Source organism: Haliaeetus albicilla, chromosome 4, assembly GCF_947461875.1.
Source record: "Haliaeetus albicilla chromosome 4, bHalAlb1.1, whole genome shotgun sequence".
Taxonomy (NCBI): domain Eukaryota; kingdom Metazoa; phylum Chordata; class Aves; order Accipitriformes; family Accipitridae; genus Haliaeetus; species Haliaeetus albicilla.
Window position 1 is genome coordinate 24801029 of NC_091486.1, and position 22782 is coordinate 24823810.

General features: G+C 45.8%; 1 protein-coding gene and 1 long non-coding RNA gene across 6 annotated transcripts in view; one reads left to right on the top strand and one right to left on the bottom strand.

Moving 5' to 3' along the window:
- The window catches only part of SP3 (Sp3 transcription factor), a 35919-nt gene extending 34882 nt beyond the window's left edge, over window positions 1–1037 (bottom strand). Inside the window, exons 1-3 of one of the 2 annotated variants that reach the window (XM_069781452.1) lie at window positions 756–1037; window positions 296–420; window positions 1–117 (exon numbers count right to left, since the gene is read on the bottom strand). In XM_069781452.1, coding sequence (XP_069637553.1) covers window positions 1–117; window positions 296–420; window positions 756–762 — 249 coding nt within the window. In that variant the 5' untranslated portion in view covers window positions 763–1037. The remainder of the gene's footprint in view (window positions 118–295; window positions 421–755) is intronic. The other variant, XM_069781453.1, reaches the window with a different exon arrangement.
- Window positions 21–21933, top strand: LOC138685101 (uncharacterized). 4 transcript variants are annotated; one of them, XR_011324332.1, is made up of 3 exons: window positions 21–79; window positions 19389–19576; window positions 20091–21933. It is a non-coding gene; the product is annotated as an uncharacterized lncRNA (long non-coding RNA). The 4 variants fall into 4 exon arrangements; XR_011324331.1 differs by having other exon boundaries at window positions 57–149; XR_011324334.1 differs by lacking the exon at window positions 21–79 and adding an exon at window positions 511–743 and having other exon boundaries at window positions 19444–19576.
- Window positions 21934–22782: the final 849 nt, after the last annotated feature.

The following is a 22782-nucleotide window of genomic DNA, read 5'->3' on the forward strand; positions in this document are numbered from 1 at the left end:
CGCTCCGGCAGAGTGAGAGGCGGCGGCGGCGGCGGCGGCCTCATCCTCCTCCGGCGACGGCGGGCCGATCTTGCTGCAGGTGGCCGCCAGCAGAGCGAGCGGTGACGGCTGAGCGTCCTACCCACAATGGGCGGGTTCAGGGAGAGAAAGTGGGTGGCGGTTAGTGCGGGACAGCGACCGGGCTCCTCGCAGACGCGCACACAGGAAGCGGCGGCGGCGGCACCGGCTCCCGCACCCGCTCACAACGTGTCACCCGGGGGAGGGGGGGAAGGGGCCCGGCCGGGCCTGCGCTTACCTGGGGGGCGGCCGCCCCGGCGGAGGCCGAGGCGGCGCCGTTGCCGTGCTGGAGATACTCGCTGTGGCTGCTGCTGTCCACGTCTAAGGCAGCCATTTCCTCTTGTTTCACGGGCTTCTCGGGAGCTGCGGGCACAGCGGGGAGGGGGAGGGGAGAGTCACTGACGGGAGCGATCACCCCCCTCCCTCCCTCTCCCTCCCTCCCTCCCTCCCTCTCCCCCCCCCTAACCCCAGCGCTCCCCCCGCCCTCCCGCACGGAGCCCTCCTCCTCCTCCTCCTCCTCCTCCCCGTGCTGCTGCCCCTGCCCCTCTTCTCCCTCCTCCCCCTGCTCCTCCTGCTGCTGCTCTCAGTGCCGCTCTCGCCTCGCTCGCACACGGACGCTCCGGGGCCGGAGCGGGGAAGCGCAGGGCCGGAGCAGGAGCAGGGAGCCCCGCGGGGCGGCTCGGTCGGTGCGTACGTACCGGTCATGGTGTGAGTGCGAGCGGCCGGCTGGCTGGCTGGCTGGGCGGGAGGCAGGCAGGCAGGCAGGCTGGCTGGCTCGCACACAGGCCCTGCTGGCTGGGGCTAGGCGGCTGCCGCCGGGGACATGCTTATTGTGCTCACGGGCTGAAGCGGCGGCGGCGGCCCGAGCCTACTCCGGGGTTTTTTTTCCTATTTTGATTGACGGTGCGGGAAAGCCGAAAGGTGGGGCTTGCAGCGGGAGAGGGGGCCCGGCCGACACCGCCGCCCGCCCGCCCGCCTGCCAGCCCGGAACTCCCGCCTACGCCCGCGCGCGCGCGCTCATTGGCTGCGCCTCGCCGCTGGCGCCGCTCGCACTGGCCGCCCGGCCCGCCAGTCACCCGCCAGGGCCGGGGGGGGCGCCCCATGCCGAGGCGGCTTCCTGTTTGCCAGGGCTTGTGCGAGGAACAATGAGCGGGACCGGCCGAGAGCCCGCGGCCTGCCCCGGCCCGGGCCCGCGCGGGGGGAGGCGGCCCCGCCGCCGCGCTCCCCCGCCGCCGCGACGGGGCGACGGGGCCCGCGGGGCCTGGCCGCCCGCCCGCCCGCGCCGCAGGGGTCGGCGCAGAGGCACAGCTGCGCGGCGGCCGCGCTCTCCCCCTCCCCGTTCCGTCCCCGTCACCCCCCCCCCCCCCCCCCCCCGCCGCCGTGGTGGCGGCGCGGTGCGCGTGTGCCCCGGAGACGCCGGGCTGGAGCCGCGCTCGTTTGAACTCGCCCTGGCGGGGGTTGTCACTCACGGCTGGCGACAGCCGCGGCTCCGGGCCGGCGGCCGAGCTGCGCCCTGCCAGCAGCCAGCGCCAGCGCCGCCGCGCTTTGTCCCCGCCGGCACTAAGATGTCGGCGCGTCGTCCCCAGGGGAGCCGGCCGGCCGGCCCGCCCGGGCAGGCCCTGCCCGGCGGCGGCCCGAGCCCCCGGGGCAGGCCGCCCCTTGCCGCGGGACGGGGGCTCCGCGTCAGCGCCGGCCTCTGGCCGGCGGCGGCGCGGCCCCGGCGGCCACGCCTCAATGGCCGACCCCGCGGGCCGTTGCATAAGCTTTCCGGCCGTCGCGGGCTCGCTCCTGGCCCACCCGGGCGGGCTAAGTCTAAAAAGCGCCTTTGCCTCTTGTGTAAAGTAAAACCCATCGAGGGGATGAGGCCGCGCGTGAGGTTTTAACGCGGCGCGTCCTTCCGACGGGAGTGTCGACGGCGACAACGTGCTCTGCTCTCGGCTAGGCAGCCAAGCCTTAGCACAGACCGAGCACTGATGCCAGCAGGTCTTATTTTAGCCGTGTTGAGGGGAATTAATAAGCTTCCCCTCAGCGCCAGTTTGCTGCGCTCATCTTACGCAACACAAAGGAAACCGGGAGCTCTCGGCTTGCTGAACTAAGGCAGGAAATATGTTTAAAGCATTATATAAGTAGATGATGATACAGAAATAATTATTAGTGGGGCCTGTTTCTCTGTGACACCATCTAGCTTGCGATGGCTTCCCCTTCACGGGGAGCTACTTCAGCTTGGCCTTCCCTCACGTCCACATGTACGTGCAGGGTGATAGGACGGCGCATAGGCTGAGGCAGTGATTTTGACCCTTAAGCTTGTAAACTTCCCTGATGAATGAACTTTTCTTGGTTACCTTTCACGTGGTGGTCCAGGGAGTCTGTGAATGAGGCTGAAAAGCAGTGGACTGAAGAACTCAAACCTACTTTCCTGTTACAATGTTTAATGTATTTATCGCTGAGAATTACTAGTGAGCATAGTCTCTCGTATGTCCATGGTTGTGCTGAGTATTTGAAGTCACAGGCTAACCTGATTGATAAACCCATGGAGAAGTTAGTAACTAGGAAGCCCAGGAATACGGTCAGGGTTTTCAACAGCCTCTCTGATCAGAGAATAAACAGTGCTTTTTAATCAGTCCAGCACTATGACCTTGCAGTAACTGCCCAGGCTTAGCCTAGAAGCTATTACAGAACAGGAAAAAACACACTGAGAAAATGTGAATTTAATACCAGGAAGTTATGATGGAGGAAGACTGCGTGCACTATCTTCCCTGTCCATGGAAGATTGCTCTTACTGTGTGTAGTCTTATTTTAAGCCCATTTACTTTTGTCGGTATGTTGAGAATGCCTTCAGGTGACTTTTAATAGTAAGTTGTAAATTAATCCCAAAGCTGTTTGTCACAATTCATTTTTTCCAGGGTAGTTAAAAAAAAAACAACAAACCCCACTGCTGGTTTTAAAATGTCTGTGTGTGTTTACATAGTCTCTTGTGATTCTACTTTAGAATCAGTTTGTCGGCAAGTTAAATAACATAGCCATAAAGGAGAGGAAGCTTTTTTTGCAATTCATATTTTTTATTTTAATAACAGAACACTCTGAGAAGCGAAAGTTGTAGCTAGGGACAGAAGTCACATTTATTTTGACCTAATATAATAACGTCAGAAATAATTTTCAGCCAGTAAAAGGTAGAATACACAAGCTTTAAAAATGAGTCGGTATGTATACGTTAGCAATTTTTAGGAGAAAATGAAAATGCAAGATTACATGATCCACAAGACTACTGTAGTATCTAAAAAAAAGTCTTCTACAGCTGGTATAAAATCTGCAATTTGTTTTGCAATAATAGAAGTTGTTAGTGAAATGTATGATAGCCTGACATCCTGGAACCAGAAGTATTACAGATAACTTTGGACTTCCAATAACCTAGGAAGTGGTTCACTTAAAGATTGATGTGTAAGAGAAATAATTCCTGTTCATATGCTGGGAAGGTGGGAATGATGCTTAAACACTGGCCCTTACTAATCAGCAGGGTATTGCCAAACATTATCAATGGTGTTTTGCTTTAGGAAGATTATGTTGTCTAGGACTCAAACTAAATATGAAAGTCAGTCTTTCTTCTACAATTGGAGGTATGTTGAGAGAACTGTGACTTCAGCGAGATGTTGTCAATAAAGTAGTTTACCTGTATGGATCTGATTGCAAGCTTGGGACATAACTGCAATGCTTTACGACAGAAGGATTGAAATATCAATAATGGGAATTGGTTTTATATATTAAAGAGTTTTTCAGTGCAATAAAACTCAAATGTAAATAAGCTTGACAACACTAGTTGAGGACCAACTTTTTCTAGTCAAGTACCTAAAATTAGGGGGACATTGATGGTCCTATTAAATTTAGATAAAAAAGGAGCAAAACATAATAGAATATAAATAGACTATTAAAAAATAAGATAAATTACAGGAAATTTGAAAAAAAAAGGTATGCTATTATGAAAAAGAGGTGTAAAGAGGAGACTCAGTCAGAAATGTTAAATAGAAACTGATTGGTAATAAAGTGTGTTTATTTACCACTTCCCATTGGAGATTAAGAACACATGAGAAGCAAAAAAAGATTCAAGGAAGAAAGGAAATGAGAAAAGACATTATTTGTAGCTTTTTGGTTATCAATATGCTAGCATCAAGACGTTCACTAGAAAAATCCCAGATGTACTGGGGAGATCATTGTATCCACACTGGCTGGAAGTTCTGTTAGGTGGTGGTCTTCCTGCTGAGTTGCCACTGTGCTGATATCCCCACAGAGATTGAGCTCCATGCCCAATTAGAGGAGCCATTGTTTCCTCTTTCTTGAGATTACCCACCAGATGTACTGTATCAGTATGTGATCTGAATAAACTAACCGTGACCAGTTTATTATTAAAGAGCCTTGCCTCTTTAAGCCCTTGCCTCCTGCTTCTGGGCTGCTTGTGGTGAACTGCAGGTCCTGGAATGAATTCTGAATCCACTTGCTGAAAATGGTGTGTTGTAATTTGAGCTATGTAGACATAAAGAAAGCAACACTGGGCTATACATACTGAGAACACCTCTACCAGATACCAAAATACAGCTATATCAGAACTGAGATACAGCCTTTGCGGTAAGTAGCAGTAGAGTTCAGGAGAGGAAGTGATGCCTACCAGCTTCTGATGAAACTTCAGGGAAGGTTTTGAAAGATCAAATAAGATGCAAATTGGAAAGAATGCTAAAACTTAACATCTACACTGTAGTTTGGTTGTAAGCTCAATGCTGCATTTGGCCACTGCAACTTATATCTCTTTGGTTTAAGTCTTGGATCTCAGTCTCTGTGAGGATGTCAGTTCAATACAAATTCAGAAGGAAGTGCACCACCTAACACAACTTCCATCCAGTACAGTGCCTGCTATACTGGAAATGTCTTTTCTGTCTGTATACTCCTTTGAAAACTTCTGAGTTGTGACATATATTGCTGTCTTTCGTAGTCCTTTCTGTTAGTGACCTTGCATTTATTTAAATGAACGTATTATTTAAGGGTGGTTGGTATGTAGTCCAGTTCAGTTTTCACATCCGTATTACTCCGTTCCTCTGTAAAGTGCTGTTTTTGCCATGCTGAAGCCTAGAATGCAACTGTACAAGACTGGCAGGAACGCGTTCTGCTGTGGTGTGTTCTGTACCACTGGGAAAACTCAGACTCAGGGTGCTTTAGTTTGAAAGGCTGGGTTTAAAATGACATTGGAAGAATCAGTAGGGATTCAATTCAGCAAGCTACCTTAAAACACAGCCTTCACCAAAGGGGCAACAAGCAGAATTATCTGTAAATCTCATGCCTGAAAAAGTAACTAGGACACAAAAAACAACAATTCAGAGAGGTATCCTTTTGAAGTTGAGGTACCTTCTTTTACTTTAGTCATCTGCTTAAAATTTCAGTAGAATGTGGAGGGCCATATGTTTTGGTTTCCAAGTGCCAAACATTTACTTGGTACTACAAAACGCAAGATAATTACAAGGTTCTGATTCAGACCTATTAAGCTTACTAGAATTCAACTTCATTCTGAATTTCGGCCTTTCTTTCCAATGTGTTTTAAGTCTTAGCAAACGGGAAAAAGAATCTAGCTACTAGTCCTAGACATCACACTCTTAATTTCTGTGTCACATATGGGCTCATTTCCTTAAGAATATTGGGAGATTTTTACATAGCGCCGCAGGCAGGACTGACAGGAGGTTAACTTGTGAGGTTTCTTGAGTCAGTATGTAGTAGTTGGAGGCAGTTGCATGACTTGAGTTCATCCCTTTAGAAATCAACAGAGAAATGAGTCCTTGCCTGGTGTAAAATCAGCAAGGAAGCAGCAGTGGTCAGAGAAAGGTGTTGGGTGGCATCATGTCATCATCCCCCAGAAAGCACCTCCCTAGACTGAGATGAGTGGCTATGAAAGCACAAATTTTGCAAGGTGGGAGCAGGCTTGAGCAGTAGGTGTGGTTTGACCAGAAGAAGCTGAGCCAACCTAATAGCTTGTTGACCTCACCATAATTTAATCAACTTACACAACAAAACAAACCCTGCAAAAATACTGCTCCCCACATTGCAAGCTAAATTGAGTCAAACTAGACACAGTGGGGGACAGGGCTTCATGGGTGGGAGCAGATGCAGAGAGGTAAGACTCCCTTCAGCAGCGGCAAGTAGATTAATTCAGAGTGTCAAGCTTGCTAGACTGCACAGGAACTTGCTTTTGGCTATGTTTGTGTAAAGTGCCTGTCAGTAGCCTGGGATTTCTAGCCTCTAGAGGAGCACAAACAGTACTTGAGAGCATCTGAAATATCAAGCATTTGTATAGTCCACTGCACAAGTGTGATGGTATCCAAGTGTAACTGTATAAAAGACAAATAATATTTATTAGAAATGAAATTGGATTTTAGAAGAGCAATTTTTCTGTTTTAAGTGGGAAAGCAATGCTAAAAATACTAGTTTTCTGCCTGAAGCAACTCCATTGAAGAGAGGTCAAAGAGAAATCTGTGGTACCTGGATCCAGCTGTTAGCCTGGGAGACATTTAATTCCACTGATCTGCTCACGTCCAGTGGAAGCTGTTGACGGGATAAAGAAAGGCCTAGGAAACTAATGGACAGCACAGCATTCACAGCAGGAATACACCAGCTCCAGGCACTTTCTGTGCTTGACTAGAGGTCTGAGACACACAACCTAGCCACAGTAAGAGGAAGAACCTGTGAATAAGTAGCTTACCAACCCAGTCTGTGCACAAATCTAAAGGCTGTGACTTCACCAACACAGATGACAGATCTTCAAAGAATGGGGCCAGCAGAAAGTCTGTCCAAGCTCTACACACACCGATGTGCGAGGACAGTCCTCTGGAACATTGTTTCTAGCCTAGTCATTGTATTTATGAAGTTTTTTTAAGCAATTAGGACAAAATAAGTCATGATCCCTTTTAGTCAGAAATTCTTCTTCATTTGTTACAGCTGCAACTCTCCCTGGGTGATATATTTTTGTATATTTTGCAAATTGTCAGATTCCATGGGGACATCTAATATTTGACTGGTAAACAGGCTCTGTCCTTAATAACATGCTAGAGAAAATTAATTCTGCTGGTTTTTCTTCCTCATGTTAAACTATGTGACTAAGACAGGAGAAGAACTTCAGTGTAATTGCATGAGGGTTTTTTTCCCATTAATTGTATTGTCTTGTTTTTAGTTGTGTATACAAATAAATAAAGAGTATATTAGTTATATCTTCTCTGTAAAATTTGGGTGGGTTTTATGCAATTGGCAGCTTATTCCATCTAAGTAAGAACTTTTTTCATTAATAAAATTTGTTTCTTACAAAGAGGAAATTAATTCATCTAATCGCTCTCCCATTTGGAGAGAGGTGGCAGGAAAAAGCAGATAGTTACACAGCTGAAAACTTGCCCTTTAGCAGGTAAATCCCTGTAGACAGCTCTCTCCTTTCACCTCGCTTAAATGAAAAATACCTCTTTATTCAAGCTTCTTAAAAGTCACTGCGTTTGGGCCCCATCATTATCCTGTTTGTTAATGCTTAATTCTTACCCATCAAGGTCATCACAACAGATAAAATTTAATTATAGAAATAATTGGAAAAAAAAAATCATAGATCCTTTAGCTAAGGTTAGAAAAGTTGTTCAGAGAAAAAGTCCATAACCATGACTTGCAGAATCAGCAATATGGCATCTAAGGGTCCTTCTTCTTAGCCCATCACAAAATTGGAATGGAAGTAAATAAATAGATACATACATAAATTCACCTAAAAAAAAAAAAGTGTCTTCTTACATACTTCTTGCCTAGCGTAATTCTGTCTTTCTCCCAATTTGGCATTTTATTTTTAATAGTACTGATAGAAAAGTAGGCCATTGTGGAAATGAAAGAGACTGGCAAATTATATACATGCACATATGTTTACTGAAAAATTGAAAACTTAATAGCAGGAGTTACATATTCTGAAAGGAAATATTTTTAGAGGGATAAAGTGACTTATTTTTAGGAATCTCAGTCTGAATTCCCATTCCCAGAGCAAGAGCAAGCAGGAGGCTGTGGCTCCCTCCAGGAGAAGGAAGTCTGGGGCTACAGTCCAAACCACATCCCTTGCTTTCTCTGGCAAGTTGCAGTTCCAGCAGCCTAAAGGCCACAGGGTTAAGGTGGTCTGAACAGCAGGGGATCAAGTGAACATCCGGTTAAGGAGATTCGTAAACCTGCATGACAGCTCTACATTCTTAACATATCTTTACGTGAGGGAAATTCTTTTGTTTCTTAAAAAAAAATATATATCCTTGACAGGATCTTTGAAAAAGGACTCGTGGACAGTGACTTCCAGAAGAGGGCTGGGGGCCATCTATGGCAGGAGAACCTTCCCCGGGAGTGTTTGATGCAGGAACAACCTGACCTCACAGTGGTTCTCAGCATTTTGTTTTAGCTGGCATTAGGGGACTACACTCAGTGCATGCCATCTCTAGACGGGCTGGCTTGGATGCCCCTGAGGTACCTGCTCCACTCTCACTCCCCTGTGAGAAACCCCAGTTGAACAGAGTTCTGGCGTGTCCACCGTGGCATATAAAGCCTTTGTGGTTTTTTCCTATAAGCATGATTTCATTAAAGTAGACAAAAGCATTAAGAGCAACAGAACAAATTAGGTTTGTGCCTTTCTACTTACTAACTTTAAAAGAGAAGGTGGAAAGCTGTAGGGTTCATTTCAAGTTTATCTGTGTCTATGTTGCAGAGAAGTCAGTTTAAAATGTGGACAAGACTATGGTAACAATGTGTTCACCTTACCTTCCTGCAATACCACAGACAAGTGGAATTGCATCACAAATACCAAGGAAGAGAAAGCCGAGTGAGATTTGAAATTCCAGTTCTGCTCATGGAAAAAAAACTGTTTTCAGGGAGGAAAAAAAAAAAGATACTAATTAAAATTTATCTAAGAATGTCTCCGTAAAAGAATCATCAATCTATTTCAGCTTAAGTTTGAAAGAGGCACATTTGAGGCTTGAAAAATGACAATAATTAACACACTGGTGGTGCTGGCATAGAACACCAATAGACTTTTTTTTTAACTGCTAATTAACCTCTGGCTTCTATAGACATCTTTAAAAAATGCATATCTTCATTACCTTTTTTGCACCTCACTAGCAATCACATAGTCCACGCTACTTCTCAGACCATGCTGCAGATCACTTTTGGTCCTTTTGACCTATTTTCATTTCAGAATTACCGCACAGCCTTCCCAATCTAATGACACTTGCAAACGTCTGCACTTGCTGCAGGTGTCCTTCCTATTTCTAAAAATTAATTAACAAAAGTTAATTATTTTTTAATGTATTGTTTCTCTCTCTTGTGTCAATTAATATCTGAATTATTGAAGTGGATCATTGCTATTAGTTTGTTTTCACAAAGTTGGAAAACTCAGAAACTCCACTGTCATCTTAATTACTTACAAATGAAGGGTAAAATGCCTTCCTTTCCGTGGCAAAACTCCAAGAGATGTAATGGAGACAGGATCTCATGGCAAGCCTACATTCCCTATGCATTCCCCAAGTCTCAGCAGGACCACTCAGGCACTGGAAGTGAAGCATGCATGCCCTGCACAAGCACAAGTATCCAGTTCCAGGGCAAGGATCCCACTACATCTTTTACTTTACAACAGTAGCACCAGATTTTAAGCAACATGTTATGTTTAAGCAGGGTGGTAATTGAATATTCTGTCTGCTGCATAGAAAAAAAAAAAAAGTTCATCTTCCTTTTCTTCTCCCAAAGAAAAAGCATTACGATACTTTTTTTCCTATCCTGGATTCCTACAGAAATTAAAAGGGTTTTGAGATCATTATCTCTTCATATGTATAATAAATCTGTGTGTGTGTGTGCGCGCATGTGTGCACACATACGTGCATGTACATACTTGCACGTTGTGCAAGAGAGGGAACAAGAACAAACAGTAGCCAATTTTAACCACATCTGACAGGGTAATAAAAGGCTAAAAATGTTACATTCCTATACATTTCATAAAAACAGGCTGCTAAGTAAAAGAAGAGAGGCCTACTGCAGTTTGAGTTAAACCCTTATTAAACACCAAGAAAGCTGCAAAGATGAAAGATGTTGTGAATACCCACCCACAGGAAAAGTTGCAGTTGGAGCTTCCAGCTACGTAGACCTGGGAGAATCCAAACAAGAGATCACCCAAGGGAAACCAAACCCCATCAGATCTGTAGCTCATGGGACTACTAGTTTGTGCTGGATTTCTAATCCATCACTGTCCAGCTCTGAAGATGGCATACACAAGTTTTGCCCTTCGACTTTGGGGAAGAAAAGATACTTTTTTCCATACAGATTTCTCAGTCCTCATGAGCTGAAACCCAAGATGAAAGGAAGGACCAGAATTTGTTCTTAAAGACCCCATGGGATAGTCTCACCAGAGTCTCTACATGCAGCACACTAGACAAAGAGAAAACAGCATCTTCAGGTTCTCAGACCCTGGAAACTGGAGAAAAAATTCATGCCCTAGCAGCCTGGACTTTGGTCTTGTTCAAGTTAGCAAGAACCAGTGCTGTTAAAAAGCCTTTCATCCCACTTTCTAACCTGTCACATCACTGACGTCCAAGGGTCTAACCATTCTCAAAAGTTTGGTGAGCAACACACATCTTAGGTCTATTGACTTTTCTGATTTTTCTGCAATACAGGTGTGGCATCCATGCAGAAGACGCAGCTGGAGGAAGGAGTAAGTCAGGCTTCTTGGCACTGTTGTCCCTTGCCAGTGCAGTGCAGGGTCCCCAGCTCTGCTGGAATGCTGGAGACACGCATGCCAGTGCCATGCATCTTTGGCATCTCGCTTGGATGCCAAAAGAAAGCTGAAAGAAAGAGAGAGAGGGTCCAAACCAGGTGCTGCATAATGTACCAATAAACACACCATCTTCAAGACACTTACCCACTATAGTGCTTGTCTCAGTCACATTTCCTCCCTGTTCGTAGCTGGGGTGCGTTTGACAAGGTTTGTTTACTTCACCCCAGGGTTGCATGTTCATCACCTATCAGTCACACATCCAGGGACAAACTCTGGTACTCCAACATTCACAATCCGCTCTGGACAACTGCCTGCCTTTTTATGTCCTAGTCACAGTAACTCATCTTTCACCTATACCTCTCTTCTGCACTGTACACTTCAGACCCTCCTTTGCTAGGCACGTTCATGTCTCTAAAAATATAACTCGGGAACTTTTTATTCTTCATGTTGTGTAGCAAGGAAACTTGGCTCTCAAGCTCAGCAATCTTGCTCGTAGGTGCTGAGACAATCAATGTACCTAGGCTGCCTTGGATGCCTGTAGCCATATCTAGCAATGCTCTGATTCAGTCCTTCGTACCCCACACAAAGGAAGGAGAGATAATGAAAGAATTCAACAGCCAAATCCTGCTGTTCCCCTCTTCTTCCCAAAAAGGTTAACTCCAAGAAAAACAGAAGCACCCATTCTTGTCACAGGGTGACAAAAGGATGTGTGTGGCATTATTATTATTCTTGCTGCTACACGTGTGAGGTTAGCCTGAGATATTTTTAATGAACTTTTTATTTTTTTTAATCTTTTGTTGCTAAGAGAATAATAATGACCTGGCACGGTAATAAGAATCTCCGAGGCTTGGAGCAATAAAATCAAGTTACAGTCTTCTAAAGTAGCTACATTTTGCAATTTTATGGGAAAATAAATACCCATTCTCTTCAGTACGTTATACCTGTCAGTCCCTGTTTTTCCTACACTAATCTAAAAGAAGTTAGACAAGTAGCCTTCTCTTTGTGCTCTGTCATTCATTACTTAAGGATATAGAGAGGAAGTTAGAACAGCATGTTTGTCAAATAAGTAAATATTTAACATTGACTTTCATTTTAACAATCTAAGGGAACAGTATCATAAAACCTTAGAAATTTGGCAGTACTCTTATCTTTTTTTATGTGACACTCAAGTTAGTCATTGAAGCCATTTTATTTCCTGGATGAATGATAATTCCTGCAGTAGGACAATTCAACATAAACATCTGCAATAAAACAGGTCAATTAAATCTGCAAGTTAATTCTAGGCCAGAGGGAGAAAGCTGCCTTATTCTTATTTACTGTTCCCTAAGGAGTTAAGGCCCCAGGGCAGTAGGACTCTGCATGGACTAGAGAAGTTAAACACATGCTTGATGTCTGAGTTGCTGGGACCCAGACCCTCACAGTTCTGTAATTCACGATAACGCTCCTAGTTGGAAGCGCTGTAGTCAGAAAATATTTCCTTATTCCTGTGATTTTTCAGGCAATGAAGGAGACTGGCTGGGAAGCAGGTTTCTAAAGGCCACAGGAGAAAAAAAAACAACAACAAAAAACCCAGCAAAACAAACCACAATTTTAGGGTTTTCGAAATGATCAGTGAAGCTTTGTAATCTGCCTCTGGGCTTTCCATGGGGAAAAGAAGCTTACTGGTCAAAGTCAACATAAAGAGCCCCAACCTGGCTTCAGTAAAAAGTGAGTTAGGTACTACTTTTGTCAAATAGAAATCAATAGGAATTAAAGTATGTTAATGATTTCCCACAGGGGCAGAGAAGCAGCCACTCATGCATCAAACGCAAATGCAGCCAACACAACAGTGAGCTAGTGCTCCTTTCTCCTATTTCCTCATCAGTTCATCTACCGCTTGTCCACATTTGATACGCAAGTCATCAGTACAATGATTATAAGCGAAGACTTCACAGAGAACATAACCTGCTGTATCCTGAGTGAAAAGGCCTCAGCCTGCCCAGTATCTCATGTGTAGTTCAACTCCCCATTCCAGTCTGTACCAGGCCATTTGGGATGTATTAACAGAGTCTGAGAACTCCCAACTAGTGACTATGCAAAGTATTTTCGTTGCTGCAGCTAATCTACAAAGACAAATGTTTTCATGTTTACACTGTAAGAAACAAAATATCCTTATCTGCTGATATGAAACATTTGCTCTTTGTTGGATACCAACACTGTTCAACTCCAAAACTGTTTGAAATCCTGGCTTGCTGCTTATCTAATTTAGCGGTGCCCATTATAAAAGGAAATTGGAGAACTCCCTCTGATATGGCTCTACCTCCCTCTCTGACTCAGTCCATTGAGGATGTTCTCATAAAATCTCTGTTGATCATGGAAGAGATTATCCCCATTTCACATACATGAGTGAGACGTGCAGGAGTATCGAGAGCATTGCCAGAAGTCACACATGAAGTCTCATGGCAGAACCAAGAAATAAACTCCCATTTTTTTCAATCCCCACCCATCCTCCCTTTCACTATCTTTCCACCTCAAAAGAGAAAAATGGAACAACGTTCTTCCTTGTCCTCTGTTTGGAGCAAGAGCCTAATTATTTGACTACTGTTCCATTCTGTTCTTTGGAAAACATTTTTCCTTCCTGTTGTAGATTTTCCACACACACATGCCTTCATAGTTTGCACATTGCTGCCACACAGCATCAGTTAAGGTCCTGGGGAAGCAGCAGGCCAGGCAGCACTAGCCCAGGTTCTGCCTGTACCATGTGTCTGTAGTTCTGCAGAAGGAAAACGACTCAAGGTGTTAATGGTGGGAGTGGCTCTGAATTCAGCGCCAACTCGGTGTCCTCTTGGATGATTCAGTGTCCGAGCAGGGAATCCTGTAAAGCCCCCACAGATCCTGCTGCTGCCTGGCCCAGGCTCTCCACTTCGGACCATTTCACGCACACTTGTGCGTAGGAGGTGTATCATTATAGCCCCTGGGCGTTATAGCCAACTTGAGCTTTTCAGCCTGCATGTTAATGGAAGCCATTCCTAACATTTTGTCAATTAGTGCTATTGCCAAGATACTGGCTGAAGATTAGTTAGATCTGGTTTTCCACTTTTTTTTTTCTGTTTTTCTTTTTTTTAAGGTTGTGCTGTACGTAAAAGCCAAAACCAATTTTTCCAAGTCCACCTGTGCAGTATTAGTAACTGTTTCCTTGTGGGACAGTGCTCCTCTCTCAGTCATCTCTGTACAGTTTTCAAGCCTCGCCACCGCCCATCTAAGTTGTTAATTCTCTCTGACGTTTCCCTGTATCTTTCTTCCAGAGAAGAAAGGGGCCATTGAAGAATATCGTGCAGAGTCTCAAGCAGTTCCCGAATTGATCCCTCAAGGCTCAGGCTGGTGAGAGGGCAGCTTGGCTCAGAGGCAGAGCCTGGCAGAATTTTTGAGGAACCTTTGAGCCAGCAGCATGCCGCTTGAAAAGCCTTTCTCCTTCAGACACATCCGTGCCTCGAATCATTACCAAATATAGAACGTATTCTTTAAAAGATACTACTTTCCCTGCATGAGGTATCTAAAACTGTTGGAAAAAGCAGAGCTGAAAAATACAATGATACCCCTTGCCATATGAGAGATGTGATTAAATTAAAATGCCCCCACAGCCGGCCTTGGTGGCCACACGAACCTTCACTTCACTCGCCTGGGTAGGCGTATGAGGTACAGCCAGGCTCCTCGGGGGCACGGAGGTGTTCACACACACACACGGCCATGGGCTGGGCTCCTCGCAGGCCGCTGGCTATGTGAGGGACTGTGCTGGCATGCCTGCAGTCAAGCAGCCTGTTTGCATATAGGAAGGGGCATTCAGCAGGATCGTTGTTAATAACAGGAAGATATTAAAAGTAACCGAAACAAAGACATAACATTCCCTTGTCCAGATGCACTGTGGGTCTCAGTTACTGTTCTTGCTGTCGTCATATCCGGCTGTCACAGAAATGCTCTGTCCCAATATTTTGCCTCTGTCATGTAGAAAATAGCATTACCGGCTCTCTTCCCACCAGGGCTCCAGACCCAGGCACCCAGTGCCCCCTCGGCCCCTTGCCTTGCTGCCCTGTTGTTCTCTGGCTGCTCTTGCAACACCGAGCATTGCGGGGCGGTGGGTAAGGCAGTGGTGCGTGCCTCAGGCACATGCACTTGCGCAAGAAGCCCAGAAAGAGTCCAGGGCGGCACATTTGTTTTTACATTTGAAGTGACATCATGATATAAAAACCCCCAATTTTCATGGGTTATGGGACAGATCCTTCCATCAGGAAAGGTAGTTCCTAGGAAAAGCTTAACAATGAGTAGGAGAAGCATAAAGTCCTTCCTCCTGCTACTTTTTAACCCCCGTGTCACTGTATAAGTTGCCTTTTTCCATTCCAGGAAGCAGGCTCACATTTTAGTGGAGTTCTTGATCTAAAAAACATTCTAGTTTATTTCACACGAAGAAGAAGAAAACATTTCTGATTCAGTGCTCACACTAGATAGTTGTTTTAGTCCCAAAAACTGTCAAAAAAGGAGGGATAACTCTCCCTCCCTTTGTTTCTTTTCCACTTTCACCCAGTCCCTGGTCTACTTCCCCTGTGGTTGATCTCCTCTCTGTGTTTTTCTCACATATCTTGTGAGATTACTCACTCCATCCATCACCTGTGCATTTGATACACGTTTATTTTCCACAGGCATTTGCTTCCATGCTGAAGTCCCAAGTGAGCTCTGTTGTGCAGCACAAACCAGCTGCGTATCAGGTGCCCGAAGTTGTGGTCACCTATCTTGTGTGCTGGCCCTGCTTAGGCTTCGCTCTTTTCAGGTGTGTCCTCGACATCCTTCCCTACTCTTCAGGTAGCGATACAGCTTCTCCTTCTTCTAGCTCTTCTTCCAGTCATGCACAGTCTCCTCCAGGAGAAGAGCCAGGTGTTTTGGGCTGATCCAGGCTTTGCTGCAGGGACCCAAACCCTTCAGAGCTGGCGGTCCCAGCTGGGCTCCTTTGCTCCTTCCCGTCAGTGCTGCCCTGAATCATATTAAGGCACAACATTGACGCGGAAACAGCGACCCTTGAGCAAATACCCTCCGCTGTTGCAAGACAAGGTGTGAAAAACAAGATCACAAATATCACTCCGATAAGGTATTCTGCATTTTGATGCACATTTGCTTGAACGTTCAGAGGTCCCAGCTCATCTCAACAGCTCTCTGACTTGCAGACAGCATTTTGCCTTGGTGTTTCTTTCCCTCGTGTGTAAAGACTAACCATATATAAGTCCCTATTCAGGCCGAAATTGAAGGCTACACAAGCAAATGGATTGTTCATCTGCTGTGTACTGTTTAACTGCGGTATGAATTGAGCCCTAAGAAAATGGCAGCCGTTCCCTGGGAGTAGCACACTTAGAAATAGATTAGGAGAGTCATAATAACAAGGTGCAATGTATATACCAGAAAAGCCCATGCTCTGGGTTGTGTGCATCTGTTGCAAAATAGCACTTAAATGCTGCAGTACTAGGGGGTTATGCTCCTTGGTTGAATGAAGGAAAAAAATGGAGGGGAGGAGGGAAAGCAAATTGTCACCACTCCTCGTGTCGGAGCCCTGACAGTCTGCCCGCTCTGTTGCTCTGCCTGAGCACCTGAACGTTATCACGCTTGCACTTCCAAGACATGAATGCAAATACATCCCTTAGATGCTGGCCAGCTGATAGTTTCTGCCTTGCAATATTTTGCATATTCATTTTGGCATCCTGTTATTATAAGGCTGATAAATACAATCCGGACATTGAGGAAGCGGGAAGACTCAGCGTTCTTCTACACTGACACTGCGTTCCTAGAAGGTAAATCTAGTTAAGGCAAGTCTCACCCCCTGCAGGAACTGAAAAAGCCCCCGCATACTCCGAGTTTACATCTTTGATCCACCAGCTTTACACATGGAGCACAGCATGTCTCCCATGGAATTTTGCTGAGGGCTATTTTGCTCGTGCTGCCAGTGGGATCCCAGGAGGTGCAGTGTGCGTCTGTTACAGCTGCAGGACAATAGCTGGGGGTCAAGAAAATAAGAGGCAGAAGGGGCATCAAAACTATTTTCTGACTCATCACAAAAAGCAACAGAGGAAAAAAAAAAAATCTTTAAAATCCTCTCAAGATGTTTTAATATTAAATGTTATACAGATGTGATACTTACAAGTCGCTCACAAATAAACAGGAACTTTGCAAGCAGCTATTAGAATACTACACACTTTGTAGTAACACTACTAAAACCCCCAAAATATTGACAGTCTTCTCTTCTAACCCAGGGGTGTGCCAAAATACAAAAAATAATTCTGGTAACAAGAAGACTTACAGGCAAAATGGTCTTGCAACATTTCCCAAGCTGTGAATAGCGGAAATGCATTGGGATCCTGCTTGTTCACATAGACCATTTGAGCAGCAAACATCAGGTTTAAATAGCAGGTCTCACCACAGGAGAGAGACTCTACAGCTCCTGCTGGCCATCCAGCAGCAGGCATCTCCCAGCCTGGTCTCAAAGAACTTAAAAGAAGCAAATGAAACCACATAGCACACTATCTAGACTCTTATTAATGAACTGTTTCTAGCTGATGACTGTTTCTAACTGCTATAAGTTGGAAGTCTCTGAGCATGAACTGATACTAGTCTTCTCAACTACAGAGGTGCAAAGAAAACCAGTATCTTCTCCAAGGTCAGAGAGGATTTAATGCTGAACGCAGTGCTAACAGATGAGCAGAAGGTATAATCCATCTACTTCACTGTTACAGTCAGACCAAGTTTGGGATTTTGGGGGAAGCCTACCCAGGTCTTCCCTTTTCAACACACGGCAAGGATCCAAGCATCTCCTACGTGAACTGTGTCTTCTGGTGTCGCTTTCTTAACTGCTGTACTGGATTAGCCACTAGGGACTGCAAAAGTATCCCATCCCGTTCAAGGCCTTTCGAGCAGGCAACGGCAGGACTACCAGAGTCATATCCAACTGGCCTTGCAGGGAAGAGCACCTCAGCGGGGCTGTGCCATAGCTAGCGTCTCGGTAAGCTGGACCAACAGCGGATCATCCTGCGATGTCTTACAGTTTCTTATATCCCACCCCAAAGTTCTTGCTTCACTTTCCTGACCTACAATACCTTCTTTCTGTTCCCTTCATCCCTAGGTATGCTTGGTATTTATAGAAGTTTTGCTTCTCTTTTCTTCAGCTTTTTTTATTCTGTTTTCTTGCTGTTCTCAGTATTTCCACCTGAAGCTACATGCTTTGTTCTCTCCTTTCTACATGCACATTCGGAACAAGCAGCACAACTGTGTGAGCTCTCTACTTGTCCCTGCGCAACCAAGGAGAAGAGGGGCATCGAGTAGAAATGAGAAAAAGAAATAGGGAAAGAGGTTGACTTGCTTGCAGCCACCGTGCTGCCTCTGAGCAAGGCCAGTACTCCCACATGAGCCTAGAGCCACCAACCCACTCCATGCCAAAAGCAATGACTTTAGCAGCCTAAATGTCACAAGGCTTTGCCTCCTCCTGCCTGACATTCAGATAGTGGAGGGCATGTGGGAAAGAACTCACCCATTAAAATAACACCTTCAGCAGATCTTTCCTGGGCCTGCTGAAATGCCAAGCGGCTGCAGTGCTTCCAACAGTTCAGCGCAGAAAATACATGGCTCCCTGGGATAAATCACCTTTGTTCCCAGCTCTTCTTTTTCTGAAGTCTGATGAGTCCCAGTGGCCTCGGCATTGCACCCAGCCCAAAGGGCAGTTCCAGCTGGCGCTCTCCTACTGTGCCGTTGCACTGGGACCTGCAGGGAAAGCTCCCATGTAAGGTCCCAGTTCCTCCACATTGCTGGTGTGGGGCAGGTGGGTTGCTGCCTTTGGCCAGTGGTCTCCATGTGCTCCTCAGAAACCCCAGGGAGATGAATGGGCCTTATGAGCTCTTGCATACACCAACCTTGATATGATCATGGGGTCGTAGACTTCAGGGGAAAAACAGACCAGTTCCTCCCTTCTACCCCTTCAGTCAAAGTAGTCTTAGAAATTCCTTTAAGAACAGCAAGCAATTTTTCAGTGGCTGGCGTCTTTCAAATACTGAGCAATATCATGTATTCAGAGAGTCACAGCAAGGTTTTTGTCTTGAAAAAGCTTAATTTCCTGAAGCACATATCAAAATCCCACCCTATGAATCCTTTCTGTGCAACAGAGCTCTCCTTGTTAAAATTCTGGACAAGCATATTTCCTCCCCCCTCCCTCAGGTACCATTGTCTCTATGTACACTACAATAACAACTGCGCCTTTACTAAGATTGAACACAATAACCAGGTCTTTGTAGAGGATAATTAACAGCCAGCAGTGAATCTTAGCGTTTATTCAATGGGGTATGAATGAGTTATGAAAATTCTTTTTTGCTGGAGAGGTAATGGGATATTGTTACGTTTGCATATGCTTTGCCTCTTTCATGATAGCATATTTATGGTGTTCATAGTTTAAAGTCAGAAATACATACACAGATATTATGCGTTTGTATTCAGGCAGTTATGCCTCAACATGTTTGCCTCTCTTTCTGTCATTAAGGAAATCCCTACTCCATCTGCATCTAATCCAAATTCCTCATGTCCATTCTGAGCAGGATGAGTAGACCTGAGCCTCTCCAGCTGTTCCTAGAGATGCAAAGGTTCATTTCTGGAATTGAATTTCCACAGTCTTACGTAAACTGTCTAGATTAGTGCCCTCACACGGGATACTTCACAGAGTACTTGGAGGTAAATACAATGACATTACACAGTTCTGAAATACATGGGGGCCCTAAATTTGCATGTGCTTTTCATTTCGTGATAGAAAACTGACATGGTGTTCTTTACTATTGGATAGCTAAGTGTGTGTGAAAAGCTGCAACTCCCATTTGCAGTAGTGTATATAGATCTATTGAGTGTATTTGTGTACGTATATACATTATATATACACAAAATACAGAAATATCTCTCAACTCTAAGACTAAAAACCAATTGTAGCATAATTTAAATGAGAATATGGTCTTTTTAAAGTAGAAATATTAATGACCGTTGGTAAAAAAAGGCAAAAATAAGAAAAAACGTCCAGATAGATAAAAAAATAATAATAATAAAACAAAGTTTTCTTGGGACCATTCCCAAAGCCCACAGTTTCAATTCTCATCCAAGCTACCAGAAGATGACTAAGAGAAGAGAGGACTCGGGCTGGGGAAATGTGCACTTCTGCTGCTGACTCACAAAGCACCTTTTCCCCTCTTTTTTGCAGCCCCCAAAAATGTTGATGTTCCAGAATCTACTGCAGAAATTGCCCAAGTCTTACCTGGCTGCACATTGCAAGCACGCACATGCATCACCAGAGCGTATCGAGACGCAACTGCTTAGGTGCAATAGCCAGATCGGGATGTGGCGAGCTTTGTCGGCTGCTGTTACTTGGTTTTGCATTGCTAAGCACACACGAAAACTTGGGAAAGCTGCCAGAAAAGGAGTCTTTTGATCTGACCTTGAGCCTGTGAAATGGCTGGAAAAGCAATAATGTGATTGCTGGTATGCCAACGAGTGTGCCAGCCAGCGCGAGCTGGTGTAGGAGTCCCGGCTGTAGATGGGCCATGACAGGGAGTTTCCCATTGCCAGTGAGGGTTTGCTGAAGCTGGAAACATGGCCGGCCATACATGGGTACTTCACACCAGTGCTCCTGACAATGGACTTCACACCATTTCTGTAATTGTTACTGAATAGGTGGGTTTTTTTCTTCTCCCCTGCAACCTAAAAATCCTCTTTCAGTCCAGCCAGTCATTCACGCTGAAGGTGTGTTTCCAAAGCGGCGATCTTGAGAGAGGATGGGGAATAAAAACATTGCAGCCCTCGACTGCAGCGCAGCAGCCCTCAAAGGTGAATTCCAAAGGCAGCCCGCGAGCCTCTGACCTCCCCTGCCCTTTTATCATATTTTAAAGGAGTCTTGAATTTTTTTTCTTTGAAAACTAGCAGGGATAGATGAGAGGTTCTGCACGATGGTTTGTTTATTTGCTTGCTTTCCTTCCGAAATATAGGTCCTGTCTCTCCCGGAAGGGGTTCTGGCTAACTGGGCAACTAATGAAACAATAATATTGCCTGAGATGAGGGAGTGAAAGTCAAGAGGGGAAAATGCATTGTTTATCTATTTTTTGTTTTTAATCTGACTGCTTAGCATTCCTTCTTCCTAGTTAACGTCTACTGGAGTTCAGTCATCAACTGACATTTCGGAGAAACAAGCTTTTTTTAAAACATCCAAGAGCTCCACTCCTCCTAGCAAAGCCTCTGTACTAAACACACAGCTGCCAGCCCACAGAACGGCGTTTCAGGCAAGACCAACATTTAGTACTGTGCACATTTGGGGGGTTAAACAAAGCAAAAAAAAAAAAGGGATTTGTCTTTTAAGTATCTGTCTACTGCCTTTTTAGCCATCATGCAAAAGAAAACAATATAAAGAAAATAAGAATTGCTCTGTAAATGACCTGCGGACAGCAGACGTGATGAATTGGAGATATTTAGTTCATTTGCAGGGATTTCTTCTATGCATCATAAAACATGCGCTCTGTAGTCCTTAGCGAACATATATCCTGCACCATGGTATAAATGAATGTGTAATATTTTTAACTGCTAGCCAGAAGGCCACTCGACAAGTACTGCACTTGAAATGAGTCTGCTTCTGCACAGGTGCAAAAAAGCCACTTCTCGTACGGGAGGGTTTTTTGATGTTAAATTAGGTTCCATAGACGATGGAGGAGATGCACATAGTGAATTTGTAACTATGGGGAAGCAAAGCATCGCTTCTGACCCAGGTGAAATCTGAAGCGCGTTGCTGATGTCCTCCCTGGCTCGCAGGAGGAGCCCTGTGGCCGCGGCCCCGCCGGCCGCACAGCTCCCTGCCTGGGGCTGACAACACTCCAGCACCTTTCCCGGCTCCGGCAGCCTCATCACAGCGACAAACACAAACACGGATTACTACACTAAACACGTCAGGCTAAGTCAATAGTTTAATAACCACTATTAAGGCTTTTCCAAATCCATTTAACAACTGTAAATTATTCCAAAATAAAATAGCCTCAGCCAATCAGCTGTGTAGTCACTGACCCACAACTATGTGCTTATTTCTCAATTAAGCAAATCTCCACACCCTGGTTGGCTTTAGCTGCTTTTGTGGGTTTGTATGTTGCAAGATCCAGTATACAAATCCCTGTTCCCTGCCCGAGAGCCTCAGCTGGCTGTTCCCGACAGCAGGTATTGCAGCTTCACCCTCACTGGCGGCGGTGCTGGTGCCAGGATAAACCTCTCCACTCCACTTGTTCCCTCCTGTCACTTCCCCTCCCAGCGCATCCCCCAGCTAAAGCCATGCAGCTCAACCGCCCCTGCCCTGCCAGGGTGCAGGACCACCCTGAAGACCAGTGTGTGCAAGGAGAAGGGTCACTCACCAGCTGGCACCGTCCCCGAGCTCCCCAGGACTGAGCCGAGGCAGCCGCCCTCACCTCTTGGAGCAGCATCAGAACTCCAGTCGGGCTCCAGGGCTCCCTGGGTCCCGGGCGCTTCACCGGCTCCAGGGAGACCAACCGGCAGCGGCACTGCCGGCACCGATGGGGAGGTGCCGGGGCAGGGGAGCACGGTGAGGCAGCGCCGTTAATGAGCCCGTGGCACTGCTCAGTCGTTTAAAGCCGGAGAGTTTATAGTAGCCAATCAGCCCGTCGGGGGGAGCGGGGAGAGCCCGTCAGGCACAGCAGGAATAATTGGAGGGAGCTCCTAATTAATTTGATAATAACCCTATCCTGTACTAACACACTCCACATGCAAAAATGGGTAAAAAGTGCCAATTAGCGGTGGAAGTGAAAGGAAATGCATGATGGAGATTCAGGGAACTTCGCAGCCGAGGCCTGATGGCACGCAGGTGTGCTGGGTCCTCAGCCGCACTGTCCTTCCTCAAGTGCTGG